This window comes from Budorcas taxicolor, chromosome 19, assembly GCF_023091745.1.
Source record: "Budorcas taxicolor isolate Tak-1 chromosome 19, Takin1.1, whole genome shotgun sequence".
In the NCBI taxonomy this organism is placed as follows: Eukaryota; Metazoa; Chordata; class Mammalia; order Artiodactyla; family Bovidae; genus Budorcas; species Budorcas taxicolor.
Window position 1 is genome coordinate 11,613,610 of NC_068928.1, and position 19,269 is coordinate 11,632,878.

General features: G+C 50.6%; 1 protein-coding gene across 6 annotated transcripts in view; it reads right to left on the reverse strand.

Moving 5' to 3' along the window:
* The window catches only part of BCAS3 (BCAS3 microtubule associated cell migration factor), a 586,221-nt gene that overhangs the window by 14,207 nt on the left and 552,745 nt on the right, over window positions 1-19,269 (reverse strand). For all 6 annotated transcript variants that reach the window (XM_052658881.1, XM_052658882.1, XM_052658879.1 and 3 more), the window contains one exon: window positions 8,319-8,486. In XM_052658881.1, coding sequence (XP_052514841.1) covers window positions 8,319-8,486 — 168 coding nt within the window. The remainder of the gene's footprint in view (window positions 1-8,318; window positions 8,487-19,269) is intronic.

Here is a 19,269-nt window from a genome sequence, read left to right on the forward strand (position 1 = left end):
CCTTACCCCAGTGGGTTGGAGAAGGGAATACGCTGCTGCTCACTAATGTTAAAGGCAGCATGCGTGGCCTGTCCTGGACCAAGCATCCTGTGCACAGGCAATGCAGAAGTTGAGAGAGAGGGGAGATTAGAGCCTGGTCTAAAAAGGGGACTGGGTAGGGGGCGAGGGCAGCAGGCCCCTGAACAGAGACAGGTCAGCAGGGCTCGTGCTGGGGATGATGGCCAAGGGTGTCGGCATGAACTACGAATGGGGGGTGACTGTGGAGGGGGTGGAGGGGAGAGGCTGGAAAGGTGCGGGAGCCGGAAAGAGACTCTGAAATGTGATGGCAGGAGCCCGGGCGGTCAGCTGTGGGCCCAGGAGGGCGGACAGGGAGAGTGGGCCCTAACATGAGGGCGGCTTCCTTCTCTGGGGCTCCCGTCTCGAGGGTAATGGGCGGAAATGACTCAGGTGACTGGATATTAAGAACCGGAAGTTCTTCCTGGGCATCTCCTTTTAATCCCACAGCTCTGAGTTATGATTTCACATCAAAGCTCTCATTTTCTCCTCCTCTGTCCATTGTAATAAGGGACATCTACTGAGTGGTGGTGTGACAGGGCGTTTGCACGGGTGGCATGGAGTCTGAGGCGTCGAAGCCGTTTGGGAGGTGGTGCCTTGAGGACAAGACAGGAGGAGACGAGGCGACCGAAGCGCTCAGCATGGGGAATGGCGGCGGCCAGGACGTGAAGGAACAGGAGGCCAATGTTTACTACACGTCGTGGCTTCCCTCTCCCAGGCCTTAGAGAGGAAGAAAGGAGAGAGGGGAAGCTTTCTCTCTCCCTGAGGGCAGAACTGTGCCCAGGGGCACCCTCAGAGAGCCCGTCTACAAGGGGAGCCCCAGAGAGACAGCACAGGTCTCCAGAGGAGGCAGTGGAGAGGAGGCCCTGAAAGCATTTTGTAAAGACACCGAAGAAGGAGGGGGAAATCTAGGGCCCAACTAGGTAAAGCAGAGAAGGATCTACGGGACTGGCCAAGTTGCTTGGACGATGGCGCTTGCCGGGGAGTAGGGACGTTTAACAGCTAAGAGAGGGCTCTGCGGTGGCTCCCCGGTGATAGAGTCCGCCTCCCAGTGCAGAAGACACGGGTTTGATCCCTGATCCAGGAAGATCCCACGTGCCGTGGAGCAACTAAGCCCCTGAGCCACGACTGAGCCCATGCACCCTAGAGCCCACACTCCGCAACCAGAGAGTAGCCACTGCTCTCCCCAACTTTTTAGAGAAAAGCCCGCCCGGCAACCAAGACCCAGCACAGCCAAAAACACAAATACACAAAAAATTTAAAAGCTGAGAGAATTAATTCAGCCCCCACGCCTGCAATTATGGTCACGTGATCACATGGCACCTGCGATGGGAGGGGATATTACGGCTCCTGCCGCCTTAGCAGGAAGAGGTCCCCAAGCTGCAGCAGCGAGGCAGGCAGGAGTTCCAGGCCCGTTGGAGCAGCTAATCCTAGACGAAGGATGCAGGGGCCAGCATGCAGGGTTATGTGTTTTGGGGTGCCTAGCTGGTCAACTCCAGTACCAATAACTAACACTGGTTGAGAGCTGAATTCCTACAGTCCTGAAATGAAAGCTACACACACACACACACACAGTGCTTGGAGTTATCTTTTGCAAAACATAGGTTGTCAGTGGACATTTATTAATTCACTTATTGAATCCTTCCTGAGATCATTTAAAAACTTCACACTGTTCAAAATGTGCTTTCCATGTTAGGAAGGAAACAAGGTACTTTTCAAAGTACCTTTACACCTTTTCAAAGAGTAAAGGTAAAGACTTCTGACAGAAATCTTTGGAAGACCTTTAGTTGAAAATAAACTCATAGCCTTTTCAGTTGAGTAATTAATATACATTCAGGAAAACTCAGAGGATTTAGCAGAATAAACTAGAGCACTGGTTTCCAAACTAGATTACAATTCATCAATGTGTTGCAAAATCAATTTAGTGGGTCCAGACTGCATTAAAAAAATGAAATAAAATAGTCCTAGAGTGCTGTGCCTATACTACTGTTTTCTGAAAGTTCTGACTAAGAAATATTTGAGAGAAAGTATACTTGAGCAAGGAAGTAAGTGTATGGAAGGTAAGAGGTAAAGACTGAGCCCCTGGGGGGTTGTAATCCCCAAGAGTAACTGCTTCTGGACTAGAAGAGTCAGTTAAAGAGATGCTGGACACAGTTCCATGTGCTATTCAGTAGCTCCTTGCCTGTCATTTTATATATAGTAGTATGTATATGTTAATCCCAAACTATGCTCAGTAATCCCAAACCTACAGGGGAAAAGAATCTGAAAAAAAAAAAAAAAAATGTATGTATAACTGAATCACTTTGCTGTAACCAGAAACTACATTGTAATCAATTATATTTCAATTAAAAAAATACTTTAAAGAAAGAGACGCTAGACAGAAAAAGTTGCAGCCTCTTTCCTACCCTGAGAGCTGTGATCAAACAGGAGAATGAAACAGAGTTCCCAGGACTGTGGGAAGCCAGCTCTTGACCATGACTGCTGGCTTAGTGAGCTCCTGAGAGTCAACAGCAGCCAGGGGAGGCAGCCTGCAACAGACACGTGTCAGGAATACTTCAAGCAGCTGATCGGGACCTGTGAATTAGGCCTAAGGGCTTTTGCTATTGGATGTGGGAGAAAGCCACACACACAAAAAAGACAAGGTTTAGCTAAATAGTGATTGAAAGAGTTAAGGTCTAAAGTGACAATGAAATTAATATGTATCTAGGTGTTTATGAAAATTTTTTGTGTTATATTTTTGCCATTTTTGTTTAGTCGCTAAGTTGTGTTTGACTCTTTGCAACTCCATGGACTAGACAGCCTGCCAGGCTCCTCTCCATAGGATTTCCCAGGCGAGGATACTGGAGTGGGTTGCCATACCCTCCCCTCCAGGGGGAATCTTCCCGACCTAGAGATCGAACTTGCGTCTCTTAGGTCTCCTGCGTTGGCAGGAGGATTCTTTATGGTTGAGCCACCAGGGAAGCCCAGGTGGTATCTTCCCTCAGACACAAAATGACTGGAATAAGTAAATGTTTTGCTTATGGAAAAAAAAAAATCCTATTTTTCTAGAAAAGGCAATATTGAAAGGAATGTCTGCTAAGCGGGAATTAGTCAAGTTATTTTGAGGGGGAGTGATGGAGAGAGGAGGGGGCCGCGGGAGACAGCATTCCAGGCCGAAGGAGAAGTATGTGCAGAGGCCCCGCAGGCAGAGAGAGCACGTGTGCTCAGGGACCCTCCGGGGAGTTGAGTGGGGCTGGGGCTCGCCCAGAGCAGGGACAGGAGCCTGGAGAGAGGGCAGTGGCTGGTCACGAAGGACTTGGTGCATGACAAGCCGTGAATCCAGGAGAAGGACAAAGCTGAGGGCAGAGCAGCCCAGTGTATAGATACATGGAAACATGGGCAGGGGACTGGATGATGGGCTTGGAGATCAGGAGAGAAAGCCAACCTGGAGGCACTTTGGAAATCATCGGTTTATGGATAGTAACCGAGGCCACGGAAGCGGAGGAGATGGCCCTGGATGGATGGAGGGAGGGGAGGAAGGATTGAGATAGGGCCTTGAGATATGGATTTAAGGCTGACAGAGGAAGGAAACTCAGGGAAAGGATGGAGAAGTAGCTGGAGGCAGGAGAAAACCAGGGGCGTGCGGTGAGGCAGGAACCACAGCGAGATCACTCCAACATCACCGGGCCTGGCTCACCAGGCCAACACTGGGGCAACATGGACACTCGGGGGGACTCTGGGGAGGATGGGCACTGTGGTTGCGCAGGCTGCGGGCAGGGACTGCTCTTCCTCTGGACAGGAGGAAAGAGGGTTTTCAGGGTCTGGGTGCAGGAGGCCAAGGGATTTCGCAAATGCTGACCACTCTCTTCTGATTGGGAGAGACAAGCTGGTGGGAGTAAGAGATTTGAGGGGAACAGGAAACCTGGAATAGTATCCATCAAGAAGGAAAGAGACCGATTTTAAGCTGGTGGATGGATGGAGCCCAGGTACCATACTGAACAAAGAGCAGACTAATTCATACTCAATAAACAGCAGTAACATGGGAAAGATAATAAAATACAGACTCTCAGAGGACCAGAGACACAAGAGACTCTCTAAGGGAATGAAAACAGGCTGGAAGCCACGGCAGTGAAGCAGGGGCTACAGAGAAACTGCTAACATGGAGGTTAAGTGCAGGATCCCAGGCACCCGGCAGTTCCTGCACATCTGCCACGTGCCAGACACTGTTCTAGGCACTGGTGTCTCCTGTGAGAGATGAGTGCAAACTGAGAATCGGGAAAAGGCGCAGAAAGACTGCCTGGGCTCACTGGGGAGTAGAGACCGCACATTGGCAGAGGGGCACCGACCCATCTGAACAATTCACGACTTTTCTTCAGCCACCTAAGTGTACAAGCAGGGTTGGCCTGACCTAAATTTTGCTTTGCTGAATGGGGAGATGTGATGATGTTAGAGAGAAAGCAATTTAGTCAGTTATTTTCAAGCTGGACTTGCAAATCCCACATGTGATCTAATTATTCATAGACTACTTGGTCAGCAGCCAACCTGGAGGACTGAGCCAACACCTGCCTCTAGTTAACCATGTTTTAAAATGGATCTTCTCTGACTTTATACGCACGGTGAAAGTGAAAGTGTTAGTCGCTCAGTCGTGTCTGGCTCTTTGTGACTTCACTGTAGCCTGCCAGGCTCCTCTGTCCATGGCATTCTCCAAGCAAGAATACCGGAGTGGGTTGCCATTTCCTTCGCCAGGGGATCTCTCCCTACCAGGGAACAAACCCGGGTCTCCCGCATTCCAGGCGGACTTTGCCGTCTGAGCTACCAGGGAAGCCCCATGCACAGAGATCTTGTCCAGCTGCAGGTGCTGAGTCAGCAGGGTTCGGTGGGGCCTGAGATTCTGCATTTCTAATCAGCTTCTGGATAGAGATGTTGCTGCTGGTTCACATACCACTCTTGGAAGAGTAAGGTTTTGAAAGGCTTTGCTTTACTTTGGGGGAGAGCTGGTGTGCACTATGGTGCAGCTTACCAGTGGAATGCTGGGGCTGGCTGGCTGTTACACTTTCAGGAATTCTGCTAGATGACTGAGATCGTGTTGACAGCCTGAAACTGGCTGTAATGGGAGCTTCTATGCTATGGAAATGCCCAAATGCTATAAATCAGGACTTTCCTGCTTCCCTTTGTAGAGCTGGCTGTTAAACCCTCACCAGCACATCACTGGCTAAATCTGTACAACAGTGAAACATGGGTACAGTGGGCTTTGGCGTCAGGGGTCATGAAAGCATGTGCCATTCACAGCTTGATAAAGAGGCCACCTGTCCCGGATGTACACTAAACAAAGAACCTGCTGGAGGCATTACAGGGACTGATCGTCTCTGCCGCCTCAGAGAGACCAACGGAGGCAGACGCCTGGGTCACCCTATCCTCCACCCAGAGAAGCAGGTTGTGGAAAGAGACAGGGACCAGGAGGCTCCCTTGAGCAACGGGTGACGTGCAGGAAATTCTCAACCACGTCACACTGTACTTCCCTGGCTATCCCCGGGCACCAGGCGGACCCTGCTGGGGGTGGGTCAGCCTGCCCTCGCTAGGACCCATGGCTGCACTGCTAGGCTGAAACTTTATCTGGAGTTGCGAAATGTGAAGACTCAATCTCAACAAAGGCAGAGGGGAACAGGTTAACTTCTACGATATCTGCTTTACTTAGTGACCTTTAAAATCACGGCAGAGATGGGACTTCCCCAGCGGTCCAGTGATTAAGACTTTGCATTCTAATGCAGGGGGTGAGGGGTTCAATCCCTGGTCAGGGGGCTGGGATCCCACATATCTCAAGGCCAAACACCAGAACACAGAAGAGAAGCCGTGTTATAACAAATTCAATAAGGACTTAAAAAATTGCCCACGTCAAAAATAAAAAAATCTTAAAAAATAAAAAACCAAGGCAGAGTTTTATATATATATAAAACACACACACACACTCACACACATGTCAAAGTAAACCAAATGAATCCCATTTGGTGACAGTTTGGGGAGGAAAATGAAATCCCTCAGCTCTCAAAGGGCGTCTCCTATTTTCTGACCTGTGGGTCAGGCAGTTTTAATTTCCTCTTTCCCTCTCTCTCTTTTTTTAATTTCATGAACCCGCTTAAGGCCACAAAGACTCCTGAATCCCTCAGCTGTCCGGCAGATGAACCGCTGCCAGCTTCTCTCAGGTTACTAATGGTCCGTGCCAGGCTGAAGTTCCCCAGCCCGGCCTGAGCGCGCCTTCCCGTCTGACTGCTGGATGATACGGCCGGGCTCTCCGTGGCTTCCGAGGAAGGCGGCCAGGAGGAGGGCCGACCCTGAGCTGCTCTGGCCCTGGAAGAGTGGCTCCTGGGCATGTGTCCGGTGCCACTGGCCCTGCTGGTGTGAGCGGGGCTGGACGGGGCCCCAGGGTACAGGGGAAAGCTGGGCTGCAAGTGAGGCTCATGAAGGGAAAAGCTTTTCTTCCAGCTTCTGAGCAAAATGGGGTTAGTAAGTGTTAGTCCTCAGTCGTGTCTGACTCTGCGATTCCATGGACTGTAGCCCGCCAGACTCCTCTGCCCATGGGATTCTCCGGGCAAGAAGACTGGAGTGAGTAGCGATTTCCTCCTCCAGGGGACCTTCCCAACCCAGGGATCAAGCCCGGGTCTCTTGCGCTGCAGGCGTATTCTTTACCATCTGAGCCGCCAGGGCAGCCACATGGGGTTCAAATCCCCTGATAATGGCCCTGCTCCTCATCTCTGGGTCCAGGTGGGAGAACAATGGTGTGATGAGCTGCCGTTCACAAGGCAGAGGACTTTACAAGGAGGGCTGACAGGTGGTGTGCCTGTGTGCATGGGAGTCAAGGGTGGAACATGGTTGGTCGCAGCTTCCAAGGCCTGCATCTCCCTTCCCAGGGAAGAAGGAGGCATGGAGCGGGGGTTGGGGGGCTGGTCCTGAGACGGCGGTCTCCCGTGGCTGGATAAGGCACCTCTCCATCTCTAGCCAACTCTTTCTCTCGCATCTGTTCTGCTCGTTTGCCGATTATCACACGAGCGCTATGGGCAGGCGTGAAGCTAATGCTGTGGAGGCAGAGTCGAGGACAATATGTCTCTATCCTCTTAGGACAGAGACAGAGGAACTGAATGGAATGGGAAAGAAGAGAGGAAAACCTAGCCACTAAACCCAAAGATCTAACAGACCGAGAGGTTCCACAGGGAATCGGGATCGCGTGATAATGTCAGGCATTCTGAGTTCTGCCAAAAATGCTTTGACTCTCAGTCTTGCTGGTCCTACTTCCTGCCCCAGGTGTGTCCGTTTCTCCTCCCTGGGATCCTCTCTCCAAGGAGGTGCATGGAGCGGGGATGAGCAGTTCATGGTAAAGGACAACAGGCTTGAGAGGACAGGGGCAGGCAAGAGCAGGAAGACCTGCAGCCAGGATCTGAGGATCTGTGCTCCATCCCCTGGTGACCTCAGAACACTAAGAAGATGCCTGTCGGGTGGTCCTCCTCGGACATAAACGCTGAGCTAGAGCCCTCACTAACAGCACAGATGTATAGGAGGAGCTTTAGGAAAAAGGAGAGGCAGGCTGTACTGTAATTCTGTAGAGATGGAGGAGGTTATAGCCTTTCCTAAGTGCGTGTGTGTATGTGTGTGTGTGTGTGTGTGTGTGTGTGTGTGTGTGTGTGCGTGTGTGTGCTTATAGCTGCTTGCCTGGGGCAGGGCACACCCAATCATCCAAGGATGCAAGAAACTGCCCTAGCCCCCAACTGCTGGACTCACTGGCAGACAACAGTACCAAGGCCAAAGGCAGCATAAGAAAAAGCTGTCTGGCGGGGGTGGGGGCGGTGGTCACACCAATCCTGCCTGCTTCATCCTTGCCCCTCGGGCTTGCAGGACCCACTGACACTCGCCAATCTGTAAAGCCTGCAGCAGGATAGAGGAAGGTGTGCTGCCTCAGCGTTCGTTGCCCAAGGGCTGCTGAAACCTTAGTGGGCAAGGCGGTCCCTTTCCCTGGAGAAGGCTGTCCTTCAGGCACCGCCTGTACAACACAGTGGTGGAACCACAGCAAGCCTGTAGGCAGCAGTCCATGGAGCAGGGGTCGGTTCCATGGGAACTCCCCTCTGCACCGGGTTTCTCAATACCAGAAGCTTCCAGAATGGATGGCAACCAGAATGTTAACTAGAGAAACACAGAGGGTTAAGACAAACACACGCACCCTCTCCCAGCAGAGAAGCTCCACACCCACAGGTGCCGCTCACGACCAAGTCAGGCTAGGAGTGCGAGGCCATCTTTACCTGTTCCGGGTCCCACTACGTCCCGGCTCGGGGACTCAGCCATGGCGTCGGCCAGCCGCTCCCGCAGGCCCTCCTCAGTGTGCTCCATGGAGGCCATGTGCCGCAGCCCAAAGCCCTCTGGCCAGCTCCCGCACACCTCCAGCAGGGTCACGCTCCGGTCGAAGGTACCTGCAGCACACACGGGGACATCCGACCTGAGTCACCTTGCAGAGGACAGGCTGTTCTCGGCGCTGGCCCACCGCCACCTCCCCACCCCCGCCCAGGGCCTGTTTCAGCCCTTCCTGAGGCTGGAGGAAGGAACACAATGAAACACGGATGTGCGGGGCAGGACGAGACAGCTCATGCTACCAGCTCAGGGCGTGGAGACTGCCACGGTATGGGGCTAGTAGTTTTTGAACTGTTTTTTCTTTTTTTTTTTTTTCCTATTGAGTGGCTTGTAAGATCTTTATTCCCTGACCAGGGATCGAACCTGGGCCCTCAGCAGTGAAAACATGAAAAAGAGTCCTAACCACTGAACTGCCAAGGAATTCCCTGAACTGTTTTCGGAGGACCTACAGGGTTCCCCTGAAGTCTTCAGGGACTACTTCAGGCTGGAGGTCAAGGGCAACGGAATCCTTGCCCAGGTTCAAGCAAAACTCCCCTACTTGACTCTGTTAATGCAACAGGACTTCCCCTAAAGCTTCATTTTTAAAAGGGCTTACTGAGTTCACATTAAAAAAAAAAAAATGCTTTCAAAGCCACTATAGCCTCTAACCTATACCAAATGTCCTCGTTTTACATCTGAAGCTCAGAAAAGTTACGTCCCAAGATCCAACAGCAGGTCTGTGGGCCGGTTTGGTTCAAGGACTTGGATGCCCTGACAGTTCGGTCTACACCTCATCCTCCTCCACTGCACAGAGTTCCCCAGGACATGCTCATCACTGGGGTGCCATCTGGGGGGACGGCAGCAGGAAGGCTGGGTGACAGCATCTTCCCCAAAGATCTTTCCTCCACCAGGAGCTGCAGCCCAGTTCCAAAGATACACGGCGCTCTGCTGAATGCCAAGCTTAGACTTTACATGCAAGATCACTTCAAAGGCTACCTTTAAATGATTCGACTTTATTATACAGCAAGTCTTCTGTGAAAGCTTATTTCAGCCGCTCTCTCGGAAGGAGATTATAGTCATGCTCTGTTACTTTAAGCACATACCCCTTCCCCAGTGATTAGGTAACTGAATCCACCACATTTATTGGGCTTGGTTCCTGCCAGCACCAGGAAGATGGGGGAAAAATGCAAATGCCAATGTTTCCCAAAGTTAAAAGTACACCAACACACACTCTTTTTATCGGGCCTTGCTTCTCCTCTTTGATCAGCCGTCAGAAACTATCTTCCTTCGGCAGTCTGGACTGGGCAGCGTCAGCGCACACTCCCTGCCAATGACAGGTGGTAATAGAGAGGGTGCGAGCCCCAGCCCCGGCAGGCGGCCCTGCCTCTGATAACGGCCCAAGCATCGAGGTGATAACCATTCGTAAACACTCCGACAGCCGGTGACTCCATACATCAGCAAAGAGGGCCAGATAATCCTGGGCTCTCCTGACCAGACAAAGGCCCTTGGCCAGTCCGCTGGGATTTCTATGTGTGGCTGGGGTCACTCCTGGCTCCTGAATGTCATCAGCCAAGTTTGGCTTTGATTTATCTCTTGCCTAGTTGGAGGGTGGATTCCTGGTGCTGGAGGAATGGGCAGCGTCTATAAATGCATCTCCCCAGGAAGAGGCCCACCTGGGGCGGGGGTTGCTGGGGATCAGCTTGCTGGGTGGCACCCGGGAACGGGGACCTGCCCTGTACCACATCCTCTCTCCATTGGGCAGGGTCAGGTGATGGGCCTGGGGAGCCAGGTGCTAGGCAGTGGGGCTGGAGTGCTCAGTGTCAGCCCCTCAGAGGCCTGGGCTGTGCTTATCTTGCCCTGGAGCCCACATTCAGTATCAGCATCAACCACGACTCAAAGGTGCCCAGTCCCCAAGGACATGCGAGGACTGATGACACCCAGCGGACTGGCGATCCCACTGTCCACTCACTAAGTGGGAAGAGGCAGGGCCCCGCATGTCCTTTTTCCATTTCTGAAGTGGAGCTAACAACACTCTGCCCTGTGTCAAAGGAGGGGAGAGATCAAGTGAGGTTCCTGCCAGCTCTCCTCCAGCACCGCCCCACTCTTAGTTGACAAGATCAAGAGCTACAGCACCAGTGTTTCTCTGAAGGGTCTGCCTGGGACGTCTATGCCTAGTAATTTACAGAAGAGGAGATTAACAATAATACACGGGCATACTCCTCTGCTCTGTGCACTCAGGGCTGAGGCAGCAGCTTCTTCTTCTTCTTTTTTTAATGGACAGAGATGTCCCAGAGCCAGGGAAAGGAAAGAGAATCATTGCTCCTTTTCTCACTTCTCATGAGCACAGTGCCTGCCTTGAGAAAGGTGCTCAGTTAAGGTTTCTAGGGACTGTGTTCGGCAGTCAGGGCAGGTAAGCTGAGAGCAGGACCGGGAGAAATATCAGAAGCCAAATCAAGAAGAGAACAAAACAACGCAGCAAGATGTTATAGCAAAAGCTGTGTAGGACAGAGGCCGTGACAGAGGGTAAAGGCCGGAGGGTCTGTAATATTTTAAGGGACAAAGTGACAGGACACAGGAGAAAAAGATCAGGACTTAGTGTTAGAGTGGAGAATGGAAGCAGAAATATAGGCTCCAACACAGAGGAGTTGTGTGTGTCCTGGCTCTGGGCAAGCCGGTTATCTTTCTGGGCCTCTGACTCCTCATCCATAAAAGTGGAAAACCAATACAGTCTCACAGGGGTGTTGCAGGGTATGTGTTAGATAAACGGCGCATGGTGAGTTCTCTGCACATAAGGGGTATGCTTGTGTATATGATAATAATAACAAGTTTACACCATGTGAAGCATCATCATAGATGGTGACTACCACGACGATCCTGACAGGCAGGGACGGGTACCACTCCAGCATACGGGAGAGGAGCTGAAAGCGCAGAGAGATTCAGGGAGGCTCAGGGTCTCCGAGTGACAGATCTGGAACACAGGCTGCTAGTCCTTAGCTAGGAGCTCGTTCTATCAGCTGCATCTGCCCTGGAGAACTGTTCTAGGGAGAAATCACCCCTGTCTTTCTTAACTTGTTCTGGGAAAAACTCCTGTCACCTTCAACCATGGTCTTTTAAACATGCTTTCCATTCCCAACCTGCCCAAGTTCCTTGGAGTATCATGATTAAAGCTATAACAAACCTAGACAGTGTATTAAAAAGCAGAGACATCACTTTGCTGACAAAGGTCCGTCTAGTCAAAGCTATGGTTTCCCCAGTAGTCATGTACAGATGTGAGGGATGGACCATAAAGAAGGCTGAGTGCCAAAGAATTGACTCCTTCAAACTGTGGTGCTAGAGAAGACTCTTGAGAGTCCCTTGGACAGCAAGGAGATCAAACCAGTCAACCCTAAAGGAAATGGACCCTGAATATTCATTGGAAGGACTGATGCTGAAGCTGAAGCTCCAATACTTTGGCCACTTGATGGGAAGAGCCGACTCACTGGAAAAGAGCCTGATGCTGGGAAAGATTGAGGGCAGGAGGAGAAGGGGATGAAAAAGGATGAGATGGTTGGATGGTATCATTGACACAATGGACATGAGTTTGAGCAAACATCAGGAGATGGTGAAGGCCAGGGAGGCCTGATATGCTGCAGTCCATGGGGTGGGTCACAAAGAATCAGACACGACTGAGCGACTGAACAACGAACAAATCATGATTATGCTGAGGAGCCATTCTGTCTGGTGGATGGTACACAGGAGAAAAGAAAAATTGATAGGAGATCCAATCTGCTCTCTCTCAGCAGGGGCACTGTGAGGAAGCAGGGGTTAGGGAAGTGAAGCATTAGTCACTCAGCCGTGTCTGACTCTTTGTGACCCCATGGACTGTGGCCCTCCAGGCTCCTCTGTCCATGGAATTTTTCAGGCAAGAATACTGGAGTGGGTAGCCATTTCCTTCTCCAGAGGATCTTCCCAACCCAGGTCTCCCACATTGCAGGCAGATTCTTTATCAGCTGAGGCACCAGGGATCCCTTCCCAAGCAAGTGTTCAGTAAAGGAGCACCCAATCATTTCTACTGTCCCGAGAGGCCACAGAGAGGAGGTACTTAGAGGGCGAGGAGGAGTCCCAGCAGAGGCTCAGCAATGCCCCTTCCTGCCCATCCTTCCACCCCTCCAGTGCAGATGAGGGCAGCAAAGGAGCTCACAAGATCTCCTCGTCCTGGAGCGAGAGAAGGGCTGCAGGTGTGTGTGTGCGTCAGCAGGCGCTGGGGTGAGAGGCCAAGCCCTGGGGAGAGTGAGGTCACCTCTGGGCTCTTAGGCAACTGCATATCTTGTCAGCATGGTCGACGCTGCCATCATTCATCTGGCCAGCCCACAGACACTCCATCAGATGGGCTGGCCCTTCGAGCCCCATTACGGGGGGGAAGGGTCAGTTTCAAGGGGGAGAAGACACTTAGTGCAGGCTGCTTGCAAAGCACAAAATACATGTACTTAGCAACTCAGATCTTTAGCTGAAGCAACCCTCTGCTGTTTACCAAACCTTCTCACGTTGATTGTTTTGGTGAACTCACACATTCATTAAATATGGATTAGTGTCCACTGTGATATGAGTCAAGCACTGTGCTGAGGGGTGGGGAAAGAAAGTGAGCCAAAAAAAAAAAAAAAAGGCCCACAAAGCTCGGAGAAGCAGCTGTGATCACCGTTTCACAGACCTGCGTTTTACTGAGACTGAGACAATGGAAGGTCACCGGTCCTGGGAGTGACAGTCTTCCCTGATACTTCCTGGGAGCCCCTTCCATCAGGCCTACCTCCCACCCTACTCTTCCTGGAATATTTCTAAGATTCAGTTTAAGTCCCACTGGCGCAACGAAATCTTGCTATAATGATAATCAAAATTATCAGGAGCGCTCTTCCATGAAGTTTGATTGTCTACAAAGTTCTTTACCTGTTGGGGGGAGGCTGGTGAAAGCAATAAACTCACCACCCCCGAAATGTGTGTGCTGGCAAACATGAAATGATACAGGCCATTTTGGGGTGCTGATGGATGCCTCTGAAGCCCGTCCTCAGATTCCCAGGTTAATGAGATCGGTTTCACGGCGTCTTTCCCACGCTGCCTGACACGATTCACACGATCTGCTCTTCAACCTAGTTTAGAAGCCGCTTGAGGGCATGGATTCCTCCAGAAGCCACAAGTCTGTAATAAACACTGGGCTTTGTGTATTGCGCTTGCTCAGAACATGTTTATTGACTGATTACAACCATCTGAGAAATTTGACAGTCGCTCTGGAGTCAATATACCCTTTGGGCGTATTGTCCCAGAGATCATACCTCTAGGGCCAGCATGGTGAGGGGAGAGACGGAGGTGGGCAGAAAAAGCAGCTAAGATTAGAGGAAGGAAACAGCTAAGTGAGTGAGCAGAAAATGCTGCAATATCAATTCCTACTGTCTTCTGTGCACTTATTTTAGAGCCAAGGTTCTGGGAACTGGAAGAACCAAAACAATCTGCCTTGGATGATAACAGAGAGTCGGGCTCGTACAGGTGAGCTTCCTGAATCCTTCATCCCAACTGGGCATCCTGTATTATACTGTCTCCCCAGAGGAGAAACAGGTCAGGTTCTTGGGTTTCACACGCCCATTAAAGGCCTGCCAGTGACAGCTGGTGAGCCAGCAAGGTCCTGGGGAGGCTGGGGGCACACGTGCTCTTTTGTGCCCCACTGTCGAGGGGCAGGGAAGACCAGTGGGTGAGGCAGCATGGGGGAGCTGGGATGTCCTCGGAGCTGATAGTGTCTAATCACACCCTCGCTATTCAGGAGACTGTGGCTCAGCCTCCGCTTTGGACTTTCATGAGAGCCTGCTGATCTGATTTCCAGCCACCGGGGAGGCCTGGTACCAAGAGTAAAACTTGTCATTAAACAATGCTCTTCAAGGCACAAGCCCTCAGGATGACAGCGCGTGATGATCATGATATCCATGATAACTCAGAGATGATCCCAGGCATGATGAGACCAGCCATTGGAGAGTCTCTCCACCTGCTCTCCAAACTAGCTCACCAAACTGAGCTCCAGACTGGTGCTTTCACATAAGCATGGGGTGTGGATATTAGCTTCCTGGTTATTAGGTGTGGCCGCGGGCATGTTTCATTGTGTCAGCATGCGCTATGCCATGGCTAACAGACATGAGGAAGGGAGGCTGAGGGCAGAGGAGGACCCCACCTGTCCCTCTCAATCCTTCAGGTCACTCCCCAAGCTAGCTGTAACCCACATCCACCGACGGAGTACAGAGCAATCTTGTGGACTCAGGTTATCGAATGTTCACCAAACTTGTGGCTGGGCACTACCTTTGTTCCGTAGTCATCCATTTGGCTGTGAGGTTCAGATTTGGGAGTTAAGTCATTCCTAAAGGCTCTACTTCTCCAGTTCAGAAGTGAACTTAGGAAGAGAAGGGAAAGGTACCAACAAAGCACAGAAACACCTAGGCTGATGCTGGAAGCCAGGGGGTGCGTCCAGACGTGCTGATGGCATGCCTGTCCTCACGGGCCCTCAGGGCCACGAGCAGGAAGGGACTATTCACTGCTCATCAGAGGTCCGGAACAGACAGCTGTGAGGGGCCAACATGTCAAAGGCACCTGAGCCAGGGAAGAGGAGTTCAACAGCAACGGAGACACCAAGAATTTCTTTGTAACGTAAAAAGAGGAGTTAAAAGCAACGATACAAATGAGCTTATTTACAGAACAGAAACAGACACACAGACTTAGGGAAGGAACTTGTGGTTGCCAGGGGGTAAGGATGGTGGGAAGGGATAATTAAGAAGCTTGGGATGGACAGGTACACAACGCTATATTTGAAATGGATAGCCAACAAGGTCCTACTATATAGCACAGGGAACTCTGTTCAATGCTATGTGGGGGTCTGGATGGGAGGGGAGTTTGGGGGAGAATGGACATGTGTATGTACGGCTGAGTCCCTTTGGTGTTCGTCTGCAACTATCACAACATTGTTAATCTGCTATACTCCAATATAAAATAAAAAGTTTTAAAATAGATAGTGAATAGGAAAAAAAATAGTCATTTTGACAACTACTTGCCCAATTGCAATGTCTGTTCACAACTCATACTTTAAAAAGCTTATAATAGAGATGACAAATCCAGACATCCAGGCTGTAACTGGAACTCTCCCATTAGCTTCTCTGCTTACTCTAGGCCTTAGTTTCCCCACTTACCACATGGAGAATAAACGAGTGACTCTCATTTAAGGGCTCTGCTAGTATCTTCAATGTAATTCATAGTAACGCACTAACAAAGTAATGGTGAAATGATGTTTGAGGTGCCTCGGGTACCCAAGGACCTCCCTGGTGGCTCTGATGGTAAAGCGTCTGTCTACAATGTGAGAGACCTGGGTTCGATCCCTGGGTTGGGAAGATTCCCTGGAGAAGGAAATGGCAACCCACTCCAGTACTCTTGCTTTGAAAATCCCATGGACAGAGGACCTTGGTGCAGGCTACTATCCATGGGGTGGCAAAGATATCCAAGGGCACCAAATTTCATTTTCTGTGAAAAAGTGAAAGTCGCTCAGTCGTGTCCAACTCTGCAACCCCACGGACTATACAGTCCATGGAATTCTCCAGGCCGGAATACTGGAGTGGGTAGCCTATCCCTTCTCCACCAGATCTTCCCGACCCAGGAATTGAACTGGGGTCTCCTGCACTGCGGGTGGATTCTTTACCAGCTCAGCTACCAGGGAAGCTCTCATTTTCTGTGAATCAGTTCCATTAATCAAACAACTACCCCTGTAAAGCAGTCTTGCCTGGAAGAAGCAAGGAAGGTTCTCCCACGGAAACTCTGGCGGGAGTGCAATGCTGCGAACACCTTGATTTTGAACTTCTGGCCCCAGAAATGCAAAAGAATAAATCTCTGTTGCTTTAGCTCGCCAAATCTGCAGTGACGTGTTATGGCAGACTTAGGATAATAAAGGGATAATACCTATAACACAGGGAAACGAGCATCTGCCTTCCAGGGCTGTCACGAGCGTCTGACCAGAACCACTAAAGGCCTTCCCTGGCGGTCCAGAGGTTAGAATCCGCCTGGCAACGCAGGGGACACGGGTTCAATCCTTCGTCCTGGTTGATCCCACGTGCCAAGAAGCAACATCACTACTGAGCCTGTGCTTTAGAGCCTGAAAGCTGCAACAGGAGAAGCCACTGCGATGAGAAATCTGTACACTGCCAGGAGAGAAAGCCTGAGCAACGAAGACCCAGTGCGGCCAGAAATAAATGTGGACAGTACATGAAAGCGTGCTTTGCGTAACTGCACAGGGCCACCGGGCCACTCCAACATAGCGGACGACCTGGGGGCTGTGTGAGCAGCTCTTCTGAAGGACAGTGGGATCTGTGAGAGGCTTAGAAAGTGAGTGGGGGCCCTTATAGGCCAGAAGACAAGCAGCTTGAGGGAGATACTGGGCAGGGAGGGGAAAACAGTCACATCAGCTCCTAGTCTGGTCAACTCCATCGTGAAACCTAAGGGCATCTGTGTTATTATGTAGCCAGAGCCTTTGATGGGGAGTCATAGATGGCATCAGCACGGGTGTGTGTCCCCACTTCTCTGAGGATGCCTGCAGGGGGCACAGGAGGGCAGGACAGGTGGCCTCTTAGCTTCGAGGTCAGGCCCTTCACATCCTCTGATCTCCCCATCTGCGGGTGGGGAGAGGATGCTTCGTCATCCTAAATTCTTTAATGGATAAACAGGATTGTAGTCAACGTGGATAAGGATGAAATGAGACAACTGTTGCTAGTAGGAATACTGGGCTTCCCTGGTGGCTCAGTGGTAAAGAAGCTGCCTGCCAATGCAGGAGACATGGTTCGATCCCTGGGTCAGGACGATCACGTGGAAGAGGAAACGGCAGCCCGCTCCAGTATTCTTGCCTGGGAAAGCCCACGGGCAGAGGAGCCTCGCGGGCTACAGCCCGTAGGGTCGCAAAGGGTCAGATATAACTTACTGACTAAACAACAACAAAATGGGAATATTATAGATAGAAACCATCTCAAGGGCAATGTGGCAATAAGTATAAAGAGCCTTTTAAAAACATGCTGAACTACTGGCCTGGGGATGCTGCTGCCAGAAGCCTAACCCGAGTAAGTAAGATGCCGACAACCTTCACGCATACAGATGCTCACTGCCACTTTAAAAATAGGGTATTTGTTAGTAAACTATGTTTCATTGCAGCCGAAGAATACTAGGTAGTCTTGAAAAACGACGTTTATAATAGTAGAAATTCTATAAGAGATGATGCTAAATGATTTGAGATCAACAGATACACACTACTAGAAAGAAACAGATAAACGAAAAGACCTACTGTATAGCACAGGGAACTCTATTCAATATCTTATAAAAACCTACAGTGGAAAAGAATCTGAAAAAGAGTCTATAACACACATATCTGAATCACCTTGCTGTAGACCTGAAACACTGTAAATCAACTTTAATTCATTGTTCTTACAAAAGTAACACAGGGACTTCTCTGGCAATCCAGTGGTTAAGAATCCATCTAGCAGTGCAGGCGACATGCGTTCGCTCCCTGGTCAGGAAGCTAAGACCTCACATCCCTCGAGGCAGCTAAGCCTGGTGCCATATCTACTGAAGCCTGCGTGCTCTAGAGTCTGAGCTCCACAACAGGAGAAGCCCCGGAGCTGCGACGAGAGAGAGCCCACGCGCAACAGACTCCCAGCGCAGCCTAAAAACAAATAATATATTATAAAAAGTAAAACAAAACCATATAGTAAATATACTATAGTATATTAGTATTTCATATAGTAAACTGAACAATGTAAAGAAATCATAAAAAAAAAAACCCACTTTACATGATTCATGTAAAGTGTTATTAACTGTGGTTGCCTCTGGGCAGTTGGGTTATATGGGACTCATCTGTTACTTTAAGCCTTCTCTATATGCTTCTTATAACTTCCATAATCAGCGTAAAACAAGCCCACAAATACTAGGAAAAAACTGAGAAAACAATGCCTGTGGCAGGAGCACTCATGCTGGGACCTGGATGCGGAGCCTGTGACACGCACGGGACGGGAAGCCCGCTGGGCTGGCTCCCGAGCCCTGTGCTTGACTCCGCAGGGGCACCTGAGCCTGCGGCCCCGCCGCCCACATGCGGCTTCTCTCCCAGCGGCCTGGCTGGCTGCCCGCGATGTTGACCCATCCTTGTGTACCTCCGGCATGTTTCTTATTAACTCGTATCAGGAATGTGCACCAACCGGCATGTGACAGATGACAAACAACTCCACCTCTGTACAAACTTCATACATCAGATCAGAGAGGGCCAGTGGAACACCCTGGAAGGAGTCGGTTTTTACATTAAGTTCCTTTACCTGTCACTTTCGTTCCCACCCTGCCCTGCCCCCCGAAACTCCCACTATCCTTTGGATGAAGAGGATGCAGCTTCCTAGGAGACACCCTTTCGTGTCTGCCAAAGAAGGTTCGAGCCCCTCACACATCATCAAGAGGTCACCAAGCAGGGCCCTGCCTTTTGTCTGGGAGAAGGGTTCAGTCATGTCAGGAAGGAGAATTTCCACTGGCTTCACACTCGGACCAAACCTGGGGGTGCCTCCAACAGCAGAGCTTTCCGAGTCAGGCTGACACTGGCATTTCCCAGACAGGATCTCAGAGACCCTCTCCTCCTCTGCTTTAAATGAGGCACAGTCAAGATTCGTTTCCTTCCAGGTGGGAAGAGAAGAATCATTTTGCAGCTCAACAGCAATGAAAATATTCCCTTGGGATGCTTGGGTGGCTTCTGAGGGTGGAGAGAAAGCTCACACACAGCCTAGTGTCATGGGACTCTTACAGCAAGGCTCAGAATACACTGCAGGACCAACAGTATCCCAGGAAACCTAA